This window comes from Numida meleagris, chromosome 12, assembly GCF_002078875.1.
Source record: "Numida meleagris isolate 19003 breed g44 Domestic line chromosome 12, NumMel1.0, whole genome shotgun sequence".
NCBI lineage: Eukaryota > Metazoa > Chordata > Aves > Galliformes > Numididae > Numida > Numida meleagris.
This window is the reverse complement of record NC_034420.1, coordinates 12,163,535-12,182,795: the sequence shown is the minus strand read 5'-3', so window position 1 is coordinate 12,182,795 and position 19,261 is coordinate 12,163,535. Positions and strand designations below refer to the sequence as shown.

The 19,261-nt window shown below is 44.5% G+C and overlaps 1 protein-coding gene and 1 long non-coding RNA gene across 2 annotated transcripts in view; one reads left to right on the top strand and one right to left on the bottom strand.

The window, feature by feature from the left end:
* LOC110405145 overlaps window positions 1-13,137 on the top strand; it is a 111,224-nt gene extending 98,087 nt beyond the window's left edge. The window contains exons 13-14 of the long non-coding RNA XR_002442700.1: window positions 11,972-12,061; window positions 12,847-13,137. This is a non-coding gene — a long non-coding RNA (uncharacterized LOC110405145). The remainder of the gene's footprint in view (window positions 1-11,971; window positions 12,062-12,846) is intronic.
* The window catches only part of NMUR2 (neuromedin U receptor 2), an 11,253-nt gene continuing 7,218 nt past the window's right edge, over window positions 15,227-19,261 (bottom strand). The window contains exon 4 of the mRNA XM_021410652.1: window positions 15,227-19,060. Within this exon, the coding sequence (XP_021266327.1) occupies window positions 18,801-19,060 (260 nt within the window). The 3' untranslated portion in view covers window positions 15,227-18,800. The remainder of the gene's footprint in view (window positions 19,061-19,261) is intronic.

Below are 19,261 nucleotides of genomic sequence, written 5' to 3'. Positions count from 1 at the left end.
GTGAGCTAGGTTTTCAAGACAATCACAGATAATACAGATAACACAGTGGAAACATTAGACTCAAGAGAATGAGCTCTCAAGCCTTTATTCTGTAAAATAGAGAGACGTAGGCTATCTCGAAGCAGGGGTGTCCTAGAGGTGTAGGTTTAACAGGATCTTTTTTTATGGAGCAGTACTTTGCAGAACTATGGGCTATCTGAAACTGCTTGCACTTATGGAAATGCACAGCAAACAAAGTCATAGACAATTATTGCTCAACAGGAGTAGGTCTGAGGGTGTTGGAATTGACCCCTTCTGCCTCTTTGGCACAGTGCTGCCCAGCCTGTCTACCACACTGAGAACAAAAAGAGAAGCTTAACAAGGAAATATGTCATGTAACTACTTTGGCAGCCTCTGAATGGTTAGAGATATTTCAGAAAAAAAAACTCTTAAAATTCAATATTTTGGAAATTGAGGCTGTAGTACAAATCTGTCCCAGGGAACTGGTCAGCAATGAAACTCCTTTTCCATCTTCTTTCTGTCTCTTTTCTGTATCTCACAGAGAAGACACTGTTGTAATCACAGGACTAGCTGGGAGTAAATGTTTATGAGGCTGTGGATGCTTTCTGATATTCCCATAGTCTAAATTCGGATCAGCTTGGTTCTGAGGGAATATGGAGTCCTTTCCAAGGTGAAGCTTTTGTGAGAAACCTTAGGAACAAACAACTAGAATGAATTCACTCCCAGGTACTGGGGCAAATCCACAGAATTGTTTTGGATTTTGAGGGTATTTCATTTAATCTAAGTGTGCAGCAGTGTTGAAAGAAGGTTGGTTTCCAGTACCTCTGTGTGCTGCAAGCTAAAAAAGCTGCTTCCAGACTTTACACCACAGCTGTAAAGCACAGTAACTACAACAGTTCTCTGCCTGAGGAAGAACAAAAGAACATCCTAAGGGAAAGCGCACAGGTGATCCTAGGAAGTACTTGCACTGCAATTTAGGCACATGACTAGAGGCAGAATGCTGGGTAGGCAAGCAAGAAACCTGAACTTTCTAAGGTAGTGCTGTTTCTCATAGCTGAGACCCACCAATGTGATGGGGCAAACTGGTAACACTTAACATATCAGAACCTTTGCAGGGAAAAATGAGGTGCTAGTCCCAGAAGTTACACAAGTGACTAACAGATGTGGAATGGTGAACATTTTGGTCTGGGCATCCTTACTGTAAGTATACTCATTTATTTATTTTAGCGTTTAAGTTCTTGGCCTTCTCTCCTCAATGGTTATCTTAGATCAAGCCACTTAAATCCATGCTGAAACAAAATGTAACTTTATGATTAATACCTATGAAAACTCAGAGTGACATGGTAATATAACCATAAAGGTTTGGGTTCCTTCAGGGAAATCCAGTTGCACTCACTTTGTTGTCAGAATAATGAGGTCTCAATTTTTGCTGTCATTGAGTTAATGCATTTGATGCAGGTACAATGGTTATTGAGTCATAGTGACTTTGGAAGGAGAATATAAGTAAAACTTTTCAAAGATGGCTGGTTCCTGGATACGCAGATGACACATCATTATAAACTAAGTGTCCGTAAAATGCTGGCACTCTGTAATCCCATGCTACGCTTGAAGAATAGCAAACCATTCCATTGCAGAGCCCTAAGCCCATTCCTTTGTAATTACTCTGAATGGAACATACAATTTTCTGTAGCATAGGTTAAGAAAACAGTTCAGTGTGTATATTCTTTGAATTGTTGATCCCGTTGGGGTTGATAAGTACATAATTAGTGCCATTAACTCAAGTGTTTGTGCTCTATGTTCTTAGTGATTTTGGCTTCAGTTTTCATTGTATCTCTTGAATATGGACAGATGCAAATACCATCTGTAATGAAATACCAGAAGTATTTTAGCTAATGTAATGGTTAGAGAAGGGCTCTGGTCTCCTTATCATTTAATTTCTTGTCCTTACTGAGAATGTTTCATCACTGTGCCAGATACAAAGCTGATTTCTCATGGTGAGTTACTGGGACTAAACGTTGTTGCTTTGAAGGAGAATGAAGTTTCAGATAAGGTGAAGAGTTTGTACTGCAGGAAATTCGCTCAATGTTCCTTGTGCTTCAGCTCACCCAGAGGGAAACTTAAGCAAAAAGTAGCAGTCACGCTGAGAAACAGATGTCCTTCCCTTGCCCTGCTCTAAAAGCTGGCAACAAACTCAGAATGATGTGTGAGAGAGTATCTAATGAGTGGTGGACAATTGCTTTCAAGGTGGTCAAGTGCACAGTGTTTCTATGGTGTTTAGTCACAAACCGTCTCTTCTTCCTACTACTGAGCAAAGTGAGCATGAGTGCTGCCATGTTCTGCCCACCAAGGAGGCACTGTAACATTCACCCATCAACAAACAACAAACAACAAGTTTTCTACTTTCAAGTAAGATTAATCATAGTCTAGAAACATCCCTTTCTCTCCGCTGCAGTCGGTGTCTAGCGCAGATGAAGTCGTCTGAATTGTAGCTATCTGTGTCTGGTGAGCTGAATCTGGCCCCGAATGAATGAGAGTATGTTTGCCTGTGCAAATCCCAGTTCGAGCATTTGAGCATCGCTTCCTCTTTCAGCACAACCTGACTGTGTAGCCATTTCTACATTCCCAGCAGACTAATTATTACAAAAATTCTCTGTCATTGCTTTGCAACGGACCATAGCTTAACTAATTTAAAAATGCAAATGAATGCTAAATTGCACTTGAAGCTGAACTGTCTCCTTCTCCCTCTCTTTTTATTTTTGCTGCGCTGGGAAAAGAAGGGTAGAGCAGACATTAAATGCTGATGGCGGAAATCAATCTTTCAAATTTGAGGTAATTTTGAATTTGGTCCTGGTGCCAGGAATAGTGACATCATCAGAGCTGCTCGATTGATCCATGAAACAGCTTGGACTTGGTCCTCCCTTTGTCCTTCCACAGAGAAACAAACGCTGCGGTGCTCAGCTCTTTCACTGGGAAGCTGTCATATTGAAGTAATCTCAAATGTTAGGAAGAAGTATTGAGGAAGAATGTAAGCAAATGCATGAGCTAAAACACAGCCTCTCCTATTGGCGCTGTCCTAATGTGTCAAGTTAGGGCCCAGTTTTGTAACCATAGTTATGTATCTGAGGGGGACATGAACAACGTCTAGCACCACGATTTGTGGTCTTTAACTGCAGGATGACATAGCTAACAGTAATAACCATTCATGGGCGAACTTGTTGCTTTCCTAATGCCTCCACTGCACTGCAAAATCAGCACTGAGATTAAATGCTCAGGAGTGGGACTCCTGGGTATTCAGAGAGCAACTGATGGACTGACTCCAGGTTAGATACTGGGACTGCTTCCCTGCATGGACAGTATAGAGCATGTGAGTGTGGCAATCCAAACTGCTTAGCACTCTCTTAATCACAGATCCTCCTGTAGTATGGCTGAGTTAGGTACCCAGAGGAGAAGACCTGAACCAGGACTCCATTGTGTTTCAGGGCTGGGTATAATAGACCTTCTTAGGGGTTCATCTTCAGCTCATATATTGCTGACATCTTGCTGAGAGAAACATAGCAAATAGCAAGAGTCATCCCAGAGGGCACCTGTTGGCAGCTGTATACGCAGGACTACATTGGTGTTCACAAAGCATTTTTCCTATTTTGCAAATTGATTCAGAGATGAAATTTCATGAGTGTTTGTTGACATTCGCACATAGCAGACAGATTTCTAAATGGGCTCTGCATAGATGATTGAAAAATAAACTCTCATCCCCACTGCATCCATCAGTCTTGTACAGTCCCATGGCGTTTTCTGGGCTGACATGTGCAGGCATGGCTCTTTGGAGCTGTGAGCCTCCCCTAAAGCAGATGCTCCCCTGTCACATCCCAGCCCCGCACAGTGCTGGGACCAGATTTCTGGTTTTCAATTAAGATTCTAACATCACAATGATAGAGTCCTCCTAATCCTTCTACAAAGGTGCGTGTGGTTAATCAAACTGCAATGCCGCAGGCTCCGGGTGGCTTTGTTTAACATCAGCTTAGTCACAAATCTCTGGGGGACATGTTCACCTGCGCAGCATGTGCAATGTGCTTGCAGCCCTCGCAGGGGGACAAGGCTGCTCCTGGTTGGGTTGTAAGGCAGACGTACCAGCTGTGCTGCCTATCGTGGCCTTCTAATAGCTGCTGGGAGGAAGAGGAGCCCTTGGCCTTCCCTTTTGTGCAGATGGACATATGTCCATTAGGGAGATGGGGAGAAAGGGAGTGATTTATTGAAGACTAGGATTTGTCCAGCAACAGGCTGAGCAAAAACCACCAGGTTTTTGTAAGCTAACCAGTTGTAAGATTCTTTGGTGTGTGTCTGTTGAAGCCCTCAGGAGTATCATGGTGACTAGGTCCAGCAGAACATAGTGAAGATTTGGCCATGGGAATTTTCCCAGACGCTTTCTCTGGCCTCGTGTCCCAGTGGAAGGTGACAGAGGAATGGTTATCCAGGCTGGAGAAGTCCTCCCCAGCCAGTCATGCTTGTCCTGCTACAGGTTTGCATTATCAGAGATGCTTTCCTTGAAGCCTTTATATACAGAGAGGGCAGCATTAACTTTGGATGCATGTGCAAGGCCAAATCCTGTTTTGGTGACACCAATGTAAATCTGAAATTAATTATTACTTTAAATTCAAAGTAAGCTCCAGGCAGTAATAATGGGAGCAAAAACAAACCTAATGGGAGCAAAAACAAACCTAAGGTTCACTTATGGATGAAGGGAAAAATGCATCCTTACAGTAGAAAAGTATGAGAAAGAAAAACTGATATCCTACCCCTATCCCTCTGTGGATGGTTTGGGTGTGTGTTTGCACTCATCTGTCTCCATGAGTCACAATAACTCCTCACCACGTGCACAGCTCCTGTGTGGCTATGGATGGTAACAGCCCATCAGCATGCACTGAATCTATCACTTAAGCATAAGAGCTTAAGTCCCTTATGCCTCAGAGTATGTTTTGGTGGGGGGTGGGGGAAGACTGAAATTATATCTCCTCTGTGTCCATGTGTCCATATACACATATATATAGGTATTTCTGTGTTCTTATATTACCTCAGAGTGTTCCTTATGTGATTCAGGGCTAGTAAGCAGAAAAGCAGTATCGAAGATTAATTCCGTTTAATTTTAGCAATAAAGAGTGTTGCAGGCACAAGAGGTTTGCCATCAGTGTTGGAGGACATTAAGTATTTGGGGTTTTTTTTTTTAGTTGCGAGATAATAATGTTCTGGTGTAAATGTTTTATAATTATCTCATGAATTATTCACACTTAACTTGATAACCCAGCATTTTATGGGATGTGGTCTCTAGAGTACAAGGAGGGAGGGAAAATTTTAAAATAAATAAATATGGAGATAGGCCCCAGCTGCAACAATGAGAAAGCACTGAGACCTCTGGTTTGTTTTCTGTCTGCGCTGAAGGGTGGCTTCATTCTCTCAGTTATATTTTTGTGATGATGAGCCACAGAATGTGAGTAAGTGCATGAGGTTATTTGCTATATATACTAAAGGAAAAGAGAAAGAAATGAAACACCCTTCGCTGTTTCACCTGGAAGTGGTGCTTGAATTACTTCCCTATTGTTATGGAGCTCAGGGGTTCTGTTATTGTTGATGACATTTCCATTTGTTGAAGCATTAGCGCAAACCAACGTGGGTTTTTCTTTATGCATAGAAAAGGCTTCCGTGCCTTTTTCCTTCCTTCCCCTTCCCTTCTCCTTATCCTCCATTCTTTCATCCTTTCTCTCATTCTTTTTCTTTACTCCTTTTCCTTTCTTCCTATTTTCTTTTCAGTGCCTGTTCTTCTGGGGTTGTTTTTTCCTCCCTCTTCTCTATGCCTTTTTCCTTCTTTTCATCTTTCAGTGTTTCCCTCAGTTTACTATTTCCTCTTTGTTTTCTCTATTCCTAACAGGGTTTTAATATTTGCTGAAGCCCACGGGCCTTAACCTAAATAAGCTGAAGAAAGAGTCAGACCCAGAGAAGAGTTGCTGTGATTTAATTAAACTTGGTGACAGCTTCTGGAAGAAAAGTGTTGAAGCTGACACCCAGACATCCAGTCTGAATGTCTATCAGCACTTGATATCCCAAATGCACTAGAAAGAAATGCAGTAACTTCCTTGACATATCCCAGAAGTAAATGGCAGAAAATACGCAGCAAAGATATAGAGAAGAGTCCATAGTGACAGTGAGAGTGATGTCTCCGCTATGGAGAACAAAAGCCTATTGCAGACTTCAAGTTCTCTCTGTGGGCAGAGGGAAGGGAACAATACTGCACTTGGGATGGCTAGCCTGAGTCATCCGAGTTAGGTGGCATCCAGGTGCTTGCAGTATTCAGGTTTATTGCACAGGTGTTTCCGTAGAGATTTCATCAGTCAGGAATACGTGTATTTTTTTCAGAGAAACTCTGGGGGTCTCGGTGTGCTTATAAATTTCTAAGAGGAAATTTGGAGGGCGATGTGGAGAGTGGCTGGTGAGGCATGAGCCATTGTAGGCAGATGAATTCATAGGCAGGACTTTTTATAGAATGACTTTGAAAGAATGATCTGACCAACTTGCTTTGTGCATTTATTTAAAGCTATACTACAAAGTGAAGAGCAAAGGAAAGCTAAAATTTGCACTGATTGTTTTTCTTCTTTTTCCCAACCTTATTTTATTTATTAAATCACTCTGAATTACGCCTTCCAAAGGACATTTTTCCCCTCGTTGTTTATTATACCTTCATCAGCCTTGAAATGGGAGCTGCAGGCAGCTTGATAAATGAGTTGAAAAGCTGCTTCTGCCAGAATCAAACAAACAAAACCCCAATATCCATAAAACCTTATGTTTCAGAAATGCTAGAAGAAGCACTATATCCCTCTGAGCTGTGCTAGAGAATGATGCACCCATATCCCTCAGTGTTCTAGGTTTTTTTTCCTCCAGTTGTGCCCAGAGCAGAAGTTCATTACTGCGTCATGGCCAGGACTCAGTCTGCAGCAATGGGAGCAGGGGCAGCTGCACTGTGTTGGGGGAGAACGCGACAGTTCTAGGAAGGCTGAGCAAATCTTGACTTTGACTCTGAAATGCACCGGGCAAATCAATGGAGCAAACCAGCCAAGACATGTGAGATTGGGTTCTGCTTCCCCCATGTTCCACCATTGGATTGGCCTGGTAAGAAACCAGGACTTCATCTACTGTGGTGTGTTGGTAAAGGTAAGTGGTCCAGTCCCATCTGTGAAAATGTTCATGGGTAAATGAAGTGGTAATGCACCATCAGTTGCAAAGCATTCAAAAAGCAAGGTGAAGGCATGTTTCACTTTCTTAGTAAATAGCATCGATGTTGCAACAAAGGATAAGGGGAAAAAGGCAAATCAAAGAAAGAAATAGGGCTGAAAATTTCTTTTGTGAGAGGAAGGATGAGAGCCTTGCTGGTGAATCCTGAGGGCAACATGACAGAGGTTTATGTTTCTTTCCTTACTGTCACCTGTTTCACCTTTACATGCGAAGCTGGTTAGTACGCAAAGCAAAGGATGTGAGAGTTGCCTTGGCCCAAGCTCACTAGTGTGTAACTTGCCCCTATAGATCTCGTTGAGAACAGTGTATCCTACTCTCCTAACACAGTGTCCAGCATGCAGCAGGAGGGCACACCAAAGGGATGACTCAAGGATACATAATATGGAAATGGATGCAGTCAAGGCACCAGCTGTGTCTCTGTTCCTACCCATTGCTTGCTTGACTTCTGACTGTGTCATAACACGGCTGCAAAGTTCCAGGATGCTTAGGGTTGCATATTCCAAGTAATCACTCCAGTCTGGATTTATCACCAAATTAAAGAGAGCCAACATGACTGCGTTATTGCAGTGACCCACTCTGTCTCTCTCTCTTTCTTTTTTTTTTTTCCCCAACTACTGCAATTCCTCTTAAGAGCATTCTGGCTTTAGAAAGTCCTTTGCTGTTCCTTGAGGTGTGAAGGATGGACAGGCTGAGGCTGCCTTTTTCTTCCTGAGAAGATGTGGCATGCACAAGGCCATGCAGATGGGAATACTGATGGGAATAGGAAGCAGGAGATCAGAAAGTGCCTCAACCCTTGTGATTCTCTGTGCATTTGGAATGGATAATTGCAGCTTGTTTAACACCAAAGGATAACGGATCATTCAGAGAGGAGGAAGCCAATGGTAGGGATCGATATTCCGATTGCTGTGCTAGAAAAATTGCAAAAAAGAATGGCTCTTTATCTCTTACAGCAAAGCGGGAGCAATATATGCCTACAGCTTCTTGTGATTGTTCTCTTCAGGGCCCACTGAGGGTTTGTTCAGTGCTGGCTGTCATTTCAGTCATGAGCTGCAGTGAGTGTGTGTGGATGATGTGCATCCTTCCTTCCAGACGTGGGCTGACTGAAGGCAAGACAGGACAGCTCTGCTTCTTGTTTTAGAGAGAAAAAGTGAGTCACCATGAAGGTGAAATATGGAGAAATTGGGCTGCAGACAGTTGGGTGGAATAGTGACCAGAGGAGATCACAACTGAGCGCTCCTATGTCCATTTTCTGTGTAGGCCATGTTGATTCGCAGTTTTTATGTAAATCTATGAGTCACCAAGAGCTGATTTCACTTGGTAGAGACAGAGATGATTTTGCACTGGTACCCATGGGGTCCTGGAGTAAAAGCATAGATTCTTTTCGGTGAAAAATACAATTTCTCAAAGTATTTAGATGAAGGATTTTGTTTCCCATGAAACGTTTTTTGAGCTCTTGGAGTGTCTCACAGGGTGGGAGGAGATGGCTGTGAAGTTAGGACACTGATGTTCAGTATAAAAAAATCTTAATTATTGACTCCGGTAAGGAACGTGGCTCTGAAATAAGTATGTCTGGACCTGTACTTGTGTTGGCCCTGCATCAATATCCTGATCTCTCATCCAAAACGTGCAGCCTGTATGTAAACAATTATGATGCTACAGTCTTGTGAAACAAAACTGGAAGACTGAGAACAGTCCTGAAACAGTGCATTTTTCAGGTCAGCTTAGATGAACAGGCCACAGAATGAGAGGAGTGTAAATGCTGAGCCTGACTGGCCAGCCGTGGTGCCATGGCACAAGTTGGCTTAGACCTGAGGAGCACCGTGGTTCTGCATGAGCTGCTCTCGTGGGGTGCATTGTGCACCCCACATGCAGGCTTAGGGTCCGGGCTGCTGGAACTCAGAGAGCACCCCATCACCTTGCTCCCCACATAGGTTTTTACAGCACAAGGCTGACCTCCAGTGGGCTCTTACCAGAGTAGCTGGCCTGTAAATCTGGGGATGGTGTCTGCAAATGCTCTTTAGAGGCTGCGTGTACAGATGTGAGAGCACATATCTGCTCCTTGCCTTTTTCAGGCCCTTCTGGCTTAAAGATGGAGCTTAGCAACAGCCTCCTGCTGCTAAATGCAACCGTAGCTGGACTGAGGTAGATAATTCTAACCACAGTTGCACTGTAGTAGATAATTCTGAAAAATATCTTTGCAAAGCAGGGAAAACATACCTGATGTATGTCCCTTCTCCCTGAAAGGCAGAGAAGGACTGTGTGGTGATGAGCAAGCAAACCATGTGGGCTTTCCTTTCTTTGCAGAGACCATAGGTGTTGTTGTCTAATCGTAGAAGCAGCAGCTCCCCAGCTCCTCTTGTAGCTACCACCAAATTCTCCTGCATATATATGGTGCTGGTGGGAGTTTAGTCCCTGTGTCTTCACAGATGGCTTCATTCGTTTCTCATGCTCGCAAGCAAGTGTGTTGGTTGCTGCTAACAACTCTTTCCTGACTATAAGTACAAGCCTCTCATTCTCAGAGAAACACCTGGCTTCTGCCAGTGAGGAATCACTGATGCTGTGACAAAACTCACCAGGGGCAGGTGTCCTGGGTAGGTAACAGCCACTCAGCCTCCAGCAGAAGGAAGAAGAAATGTCCTCTGCAGGAAGGGAACTTTGGTGAGTGGTAAGCCACAGTGGTGCAGCCTTACCTGCTAGAAGGTGGGAATATCATCCACTGCTGTAGACTCTTCCCAGTTTCCTGAGAAAACGTTGTTATTGCAGACTAAGGAGTGGATAAGGTATGTCCTGGATCTAGTCCAGTCACTGTGTTTTTAACAGAATGGAAATTTTCAGCGGGAGAGCTATCATTGGTATATGACTTTTGGCTGTATTAATCAGGAGAGGTCTTTGACTGACCAAATGTGCCAGTAATTTGAGGTCATCCTGGATTGAGTACATCCAGTATTCGGATTCAGTTTAACTCAGATTTTCACCCAGGGTAGATTCCAATAAGCACTGAAACAAGGCACGTTGCATCTGTCTGAATAGGATGAGAAGAGGTGGAAAGCTTGCAGTGCCCTTGGTGTCTGCATGAGAAAAACGTTCGCCGGGCAGTTTATAACGATTGCTGTTGTGGAGCTCAATGTGTGATGAACTTTGGCTGCAAAATGGGTGGATGGAATGAGTCACTTGAGCAACTGGAAGAGGTCTCTGGAGGGAGCAGGACAAGAACAGACCCGTCTGAGCTGCCTTTCCCAGAGTGTGCTTAGCAAAGGCCAAGGCCCTCATTTGCTGTTAACTGGAGGAATGTCTTACAAGGGCCCCTTTCTGGTTTTTAGAGATATGAAATCTGTGTGTAAATAAGTTAATTTGGAGTTGTACACGGGCAACGATAGTGAGCTGCAAATAACAAAGGAAGAATAAGAAGGAGGGGAAGAGATTGCAAATAAGCTGATCTATTTCACTAAATCCTCTGAAAAATCAAATAAACCATTTTGAGGAGTTGGGTGGCTAAGAGATGGGGCAGGCAGAGCTCTTGCCTTGAAATGATTTTTATATCAGGAGTTCAGAAGAATCACAGAATCATGAATCTCAGTGGTCTCTCAAGAGATCATAGAGTCCAACCCCCTGCTAAATCGGTTACCCTACAGTAGGTCGCACAGGTAGGCATCCAGCCGGGTCTTGAATATCTCCATAGGTGGAGACTCCACAACCTCTCTGAGCAGCCTGTTCCAGTGCTCCATCACCCTGATCATAAAGAATTTCTTCTGCATGTTAGTATGGAACTTCTTATGTTGAAATTTTAGGCCATTATTCCTTGATCTATCACTACACACCACCAAGAAGAGCCTGGCCTCATCCATTTACCTCTCACTTCCCTTTACATATTTATAAACTCAGACCAGATCCCCTCTCAGTCTTCTCTTCCCCAGGCTGAACAGACCCAGGTTACTCAGCGTTTCCTCATATGGGAGATGCTCCAGGCCCTTCACCATCTTTGTGTGCCTTCACTGCACTCCTTCTAGGAGATCTCTGTCTTTTTTGAACTGGGGAGCCCAGAACTGGACATAGTAGTCCAAATGTGGCCTCACCAGGGCAGAATAGAGGTGGAGGATCACCTCCCTTGACCTGCTTGCCACGCTCTTCCTAACGCATCCCAGGATGCCACTGGCCTTCTTGGCCACAGGGGCACACTGCTGGCTCATGGCCAACCTGTTGTTCACCCCAGGGCTTTCTCTGCAGAGCTCCTCTCCAGCAGGTCATCCCCTAACCTGTACTGATGCATGCGGTTATTCCTCCCCAGATGCAAGACTCTACACTTGCTCTTGAAGGAGATAAGAGGAGGGTCGTGACTTGGGGAAGTAAGAAAAGCAAAAAGGAGGAGGAACATGATTTCCTTTGCAGGTGACAGCTTTGGCCAGTGCAGTTCAGTGGCAGAGCTGTGGCTTTGGGATTAGCACAGTGTTGTCCTGTGCCTGAATTGCCCCTGGCCTGAGGGAACCCCTGTGATGCCCTCAGCTTCCACTGGAACGTGCTCAGAGACGTGTAAATAAGGACTGAATAACATCATGTCTCGCTTATCAAAAATCAGCTAACATCCTCTCTTGAAGCACAAAGCTTTTCCATTCCCCAGTATTTGACCCTGGTGAGAGTTCCCATTGGAGTTGAGCTCCAGGGCTAAGACTTAAAACTGTTTCTCCTTGGCTTTTAGAAATGGTATGAAAAACAGCACATTCAAGCCAAAAAGAGGGCAGAAAAGAGGACTGCAGAAGGGACCAGAATACTTAACAGTCAGCAAAGCGTAAGTAAATAGACAAGTTATGATCAATGAGTTTGTTTGAATTTGACAGAGCTTTCCTACAAACATGGGGGAGGGAAGGGGAGTGAAACATTCCCCGCCAGTGTGAGCTGTAATAAGGGACCTGCTGTTTTCTGATTCTCACTCTCTGTGAAAATTGAAAAGGTTAGCCAGGTAATTGAAATCGGGACTGGAATACAAATACGGTGTGAAAACCCTACTGCTGGCGGAAAAAAAGCCGATCCTTGATGGAATTTCTTAGTGGCAAAAAGATGGGGGTTGCATGTTTGGGGGGGAGGATTCTTCAACATTTCTGTTCCCATGGGAGGGAAGAGAGGAGAAGAAATGAGATCTGAAGTGATCAGATGGAAGCTAACACTTCCATGAGTTCTCCTTATAGTTACTCTGTAAAAAAATAGAGTGAGCCAAGGCTGGCTCATGGATGCCACTCATTGTTGCCTCTTGGAGTAGCATAACAATTTCACTGGGATTTGTTGGATTGCATGTTAGACCCCGTTTAGGGATTATTTCTTGCTATATGCACGTGACTCAGCTCCTTGTCTTGGGGATGAGGTATTCAAACAAGATGTGACTGGATCAGTGTCAACTGCCTGTTCATCTTTGCTCTGTGCAGGGACACAGTCAGGTTTGCATTACTTTAGGCTAGGAGCAGGGAGGTAGATGGTTATCAGTGTGTGTTGTATGTGTCTACATTGCAGTGCAGGATCCTGGCAATGATGCTGTAATGTAAACCTGTGCTGCTGTATGTGTGGTCTGTTTTTCTGCAGGAACAGGTAACTTGATCTGGGAGGAAATGTTGCGGGTCCTTGGGGAAGCCGAGTTGTGCGTTATTAGCCAAGTTCATTCGCATTCAAGAAAACCCTCAGCCTGTATTATTTCCCTAGCACCAAGCCAACTAACAGAAACTGTGAGTTTGTATGTGTTTAAATAAACAAAACTATATCTCCAGGTGCCTGCGTTGGTGTTTTATTTCCTTCCTCACAGAAAGGCTGGGAAGTGCTTCTACTTCCCAAAACCACGACACTCTTCTGAGATTTTGCTGCAGTTGCTCAGCACTACCCAACCCAGCTGCACTGCAGTCAACAGCATCCTGAGAAGCCTTCCCCTTGGAGCCTGTCCATGGAGTTTGAGTAGCTACTGAGCACATCAGATATCCTTCCTGCCCTTGCAAGCTCCTATAGAAGTAAGGAAAGGGATACGCAACCTTGAAAATGGGACTGGTTTCTTCTGGAGCACTTGCTATCTATTGACACTCAAAAAGCCCTGCAGTCATACCATCAGGGCAGAACTAAGCCTGCAAATAGGGTTCTCTCCCACTTGGAGAGGGTATGTGAGGCAGATGGACAGACCTAGCTCTTCAGAAGTCCCCAGCTTAGGAGAGCATCCCAGAGGCATCAGTCCCTGATCGATGAACAAAGCGGTAGGTGAGCCCCCAGGGGTGCTGTTCTCTTCTTCCCAGTGTTTTGCCATGAGTTCGTTGTTAGCCATTTGCTTTGTTCATTTGGAGCACAATTTGCTTAGTGAGTCATTTCTAAGGGAATCTTTTGTATTATCAAGGAACAGTACAAATTGGAAGGGACTGATGAACACACCTGCTCTGCAGCCTCTGAAACAAAGAACACATGGCGTTTCAAGATGACCTGTACCTGACCAGGTAGGTGTCTGAAATAGGTCAGATGAATTGATTTCAACACTGCTTTTTTCCTTCTTGGCTGTAAGGGGAATTCAGGGTTCCTCTAATGGAGCTCTTCATGTAGTAGACTTCTGAGATTAAGCCTCTTTTAGAAAACCCATTTCTAGCCAAAAAAAAAAAAAGCAAACAAAAGCCTGTTCCTCTGGGAAGGAGCTTTGCTGCATCTCACAGCATAATATAAACTGAAGAGGAATGAGAAAATAGAGTTATTTGGACTTCTATAATAAGGACTTAAGTGTTTCATTAATGAATTAGCTATGCCAGTGGGAAGCAAATTATTTCAGCAGCTCTCTTGCTCCTAAAAAAATCCTGTTAATTAAGTGGATTTAAGAAAATTTCCCTTAAAAGCAGCACCTGCAGCTTTCCAGTGCTCTAGACAGTAACAGCCTTCTGTTTCTGGTGACAAATGGGCCAAACTCTCTGTGTCTGGGCTGCGACCAAAGCAAGCCACTGACTGGCCAAAATGTGACCTCACATGCAAGCCTTTACAGTGAGTGTGCCACCCTGACCACCCCAAACACCTTTACTTTCCTGGAGAGTGAAATCTGCAAGGCCCAAATGGAGGTAATTCTCTGCAGAATCTCTTTCCAACCTCTTTTATCCCCCAACTCCCTCTGAAGGGCTTTTGCCATCATTGCATCCGCTTGGAATTAATTCTAAAACCAGAATTTTTGTGCTGGCAGGAGTGACAGGTTGTTTCATTTCTTGTCCTTTACTATTATTCATCCTCAGTTTATTGCAGAAAGAAAACCTCCATATTATTCTTCTGTTTTTGTCACCACGATTTTCCCTCGCTTAATTTACATTTGACTTGGGAATGCTATGGCTCAGCAATTTGCTGTGCATTTGCCAGTTAGTGGAACAAGAAATCTCAGTGGAGGAAAACCCAGCAAGTGTCTTAATAAGCAGCAGAGAAAATGAAGCAAATTATTGTAGAGAAGCAGATAGGGAGAGCAAACCTGACTGTCACACAGCCCGGGAAACAGCACTTTTCACTTTGGGACCTTCTCCTGGTTATGACAACCACGCTGTCTAATTTTTAACCTTCTCTACCAAAGGAGCAAAGCACTTAGGATACAGCAATCCACCCTGGGATTTGTGCTGTATTTTCATGCTTATACACCAGCTGAAATCATCTGCATGTTTGTTTTTTTTTTTTAGAATTACTGTGCTTGGTAGTAAGTCCTAAGTGTCCTGCATCTGGTGCTAACTGAACCCCCAGGAAATCTCCTTCTTTTGCCACTCATGTGAAATTAGAGGGACGAGGACTGCTGGAGGATGGCCCAGACATTGGGAGAGACATTAGTAAGTTTATTTTCACGTTACATACAGATGCACATAACCAATCCTGCAGCTGAAGTGTCTGTTTCATTTTACTGACAAGCCACAGTTTACACATTGAAAACCCTGTAGTTTCCAAAACCTCTTCATATAAACTTAATAGAGCTGTCCACTTGGCTGTCAAGATGCTTTTTCAGTATTGAACTTGGCACCGGACCTGGGTATCTCTTTACAACGCAGGCAATTCTTCTCTCCTTTAAGCACTTTTTCTCTCCTTTAAGCAGTTCCTTGCAACACATTGCAAACTGCCCATGCTTTGCTCACGGTGCTGGAGCATTGCCCTGCGCTCCTCTGCTCATTCACTTGCGTGTTTCCCAGAGGGGAAGAGAGGCAGAGAAATAAATCAATAGGTAGTTCTGCCTAGGAAGTCACGCTTGACTTCAAATAAATATATTTTCATCACACTTTGGGGGAAAGTGAGTTGTAACTCTTTTTCTTGCAGCAGGAGTTGATCTCAGCCATTTACCAGCATTTTTCAGCACTCGGCTATGGAAGTGCTAAACGTACAAATAAAGGAGTATCATGGGCTTTCCTGACATGTCTATCCATCTTCCCAGTATTTTCACATTTGTAGCCAGCTTCCAAGCCACGGTAAACAACAGAACAGAGTGATAAATAACACTCAGACACCGACCTCTTGGGGAGAAAAGCTACCAGTGGACATCGAACACTTCCTAGGGACAAAATGCATGGACTTCCCTTTAGGAGCCCTTGCTCAGGATCGAGCTGGGCACTGAGCTGTGCTGTCTCAGAAAAAAGAATTTGGGGCATTCATCCCCAAGCCAGCCCGCATTTTGTTCACTGCATGTATTTTAGTCATTGCATTTATTTTATTTTTTTTTAACAAAACTTAGCAGAATTTCAGTATGTCCCCCAGTGACGTTTTCAAAGAATGCTTGGGTTGATGCAAGGCTAAATGGTTTCATCTTTACTTTTGTTTTTTGGTCAAAAAAGCTCAATAATTTTTGGTTACAAGCATGACTTCTTTCAAGCAATGCTAAACTTGATGTGCTAGAAGCTGCTTTTAGGCCAAAAAGAAGATACTTTGTTGAGAACTGAAGGTGAGTTCTCAGTTCTTCTCTTTCAGAAATCTCCCTCTTCACTCACGCTTTTTATTCCCACCACTTCCACCCTCTCCTAAAGCCTTTTGTTCTCCTTAGGAGAAGAAATGTGGCCACTTTTTGTAAGATCACACAAAATCTTCACCCTGCAGCTTCCCCTCTTGCCTGTAGGGCTGTGTGCTCACAAGTCAGAGATGCATTTGTCATCCTTGAGCTTTGTAGCCAAGGTTGTGACCTTCCATGAAGGGAGGAGAACACAAGACACTATCTGGTCCTAAATGAATGAGATGCATTCTAACAGCCACAGAACATTGCAGAGGAGTGTCTCTGTCGTATGATGGACGTGTGAGTAAGTTCAACTACACTCTCTCTTTGGTGGTTTGGGGTCTAGGACAGTGCAGAAGACAGTGGCATGCAGGTCGGGTGGATCCTCTGGGCTTGGTTAGGGTGGTGCACAGGTGCTGTGTAGGGTGAGGGAGGAAATCCCAGCCCCTCAATGGGAGTAGGAAAACAGACTTAATTTATTGACTGGTAGAGGGAAGAATGATAATGCAAAGCCGGCTACCGCTGGGAAGTGCTTGAGTGTCCACTTGGGGGTGGCAAAGTATTTCTGCTGTGTCTTTAGGGAGCAGGAATTGTCTTTTCTCTCCAAGGCCTGGTGCGTGTCTGTTACCTTCTCTATGGTTGTTTCTCAAGACTGCAGCTGGTAAAATGGCTTTGCTAGGAAACATGGGCTAAAATTCCCCCCGAGCTGCAGGGAAATGGGAGTCACCAGCTATGGTGTGACCCCCAGGTCTCACTGCAACCAGCAGGCAGAAGCAAAATGAAAGACTTTTGGGGAAGCAGGGTAAGAGCTCATCATAGTAAGGGAATAACCCATTCCTCCTATGGTGGGAAATGTCATCTAGATCCCCAGTGACCAGACTGGAATAAGCTTTGATGACACACACAGTATGCCATCTTTCAGAAGCTGATGTCCTTATCCCTTGTGATGACTCTTCATGGAAGTCCCAGCCCCTTGATGGCACACAGAGGATGATTTTCCATGCCCAACCTGAGCCTGTCACGCTGGCTAAACCCACCCCTGTGCCATGATTCACAAGAGAGGCATTTCTCTGAAACACAGCAAATGTGCTTTGAAACTTGAGGTACAGCAATTTATAAAATTCTTTCTCATGTGAAGGATTCATCTTGGCCTCCTTCCCCAAAACTCCTTAGGGTCCTCACCTTGCATCCAGCAGAGCTCATGAAGTCATCAACTTGGATGTAAGTGCGCTGCCTTCAAGGTCTTTTTGCATGACTGGGGTGCAGAAGAGTTTTCTAGACCTTATATTGTTCTTTGTGGCAAAACCTGAATTCATTAGATGCAAAATCACTGCAAAATACCCTTTTTTTTAAAATTGCCTTTATATCAACTTCTCTGATCCTGCAGATTTGCCCTAATTTCATGCTTTTCAGGCTGTTCCCTGGTGGTTGCTAAACCTTCATAGATCTCTGACCTCTGCAGTCCACCATGGGCAGGTGTGGGGTTTGCTGAAGCACAGCCACAGGGCTTTGCTGCAGAGCCAGCACATAAGCAACAGAAATTCAAGCAAGGATAAGAAGCTGTTGCAAACTGCAGGGCATGGAGCATAGCAGAGACCAACCATAGCCCACTTGTACTCAGTGAGACTCAACTCAGTCAGGTGGACAAAAATAAATTCGTCTGATACACAGAACTAACCTGTGAAGGCTCCAGACCTTTGAGATACCCCCAGTATCCCCATTTCAGACAGGGGAACATCCTCAGCCTCCAGGAGTGGTCATTTCACAGGTAATGCAGACAGATTTGTGGCATGCACGTACTATTTCAGCACTGAGTGACTATTGCCAACCATAGTGTAAGGAGGTACAGCAGCAACTCCTAGGCTTTTTAAAAATGGCCCATGTTGGGGTAGTTTTGACAAAGTGATTTGAGGAATCAGTCACACACACACACAGTATTTACCTAGCTCAGAATGCAAACGGTTGCTTTATGTAGTTTTTGGTTCCTCTTTCTTTTAGCCCAGAAATAGTAGTTTCAGGATGCTGGTGCCTGACATTTATCAGCTCAGCCCAGGGCTCATTCATATAAACTCGATCATATTGCCAAGAGAAGCTTGCAACAGCTGCATCTCAAGGTTACGGGAGAGATAAATGAGAGCAGCTTCCCTAAGCCAGAAGAGGCCAGGTGAGGCTTGTCCAGAAAGTTGCCCCAGTTCAAGCTGAGTAAGAGCTCACCTTTAGGCTGGTGCACAAGAAGGCTACTGGGTAAGATTTGGATAAGCTTTGTCTCTTCTGTGCTGGTAGCATTGGGAGTGTGTAGTTTTGTAGAGCAGATTTTTGCTGCGGAGTTTGCAGCCAGGAAGCTGAGATTTCCAGCCTTCCCGTTAGCTTGAGGATGGTAAAAATGTCCCTTCTGACCCAAATCATTCTGTGGTTCTATGATTAATAACCCGCTAATTAGTCTCCTCGTTCATTCATTCAACAAGGCAGTCTGTGAGCTCGTCTTGCTGAAATCAGTCTTCCAGGAGGTTGTCTTCCCTTTCTATTTCCCACAGTCATTTTCTTCAGTTTCCCTCTCTCAGATGCATCGCACCGTGGCAAATCACAGACCAGTGGAGAGCTGAGAACTGCTGACAGATGTCCTGTTGGTGCCAGGCACGCTTGTGTCTTCTGCAGAGTCCACGAGATTGTGGTCTTCGATCACGAAGATGCTCTGCTGGGCAGGGGTCTTGCTGGCAGCATGCTTAGGAGCCCAGTGCTTGCAGCCAGGGGAGATGACGCTGAGGAACGCCATCCTGAAGCGCTGGGACAGGAGGTTGTAGATGATGGGGTTCACGGCAGAGCTCAGATAGAAGAAAACACCTACGGGGAAAGGAGATAAAGAGACCTTGTTTGTGGGTGGAGTGTCAACGGTTTACGGGCGTTAGGCCCGATTCTGTGACAAAGGGGACGGGGGACCCAAGGGCCCACGTCCCGGGAAAAGGGGGAAGGGGAAAAGGGTAGGGAGATGGCCCCGAGAGCAAAGAACAGCGGCAACAATCTGAGGAGAAACAAACTAATTTA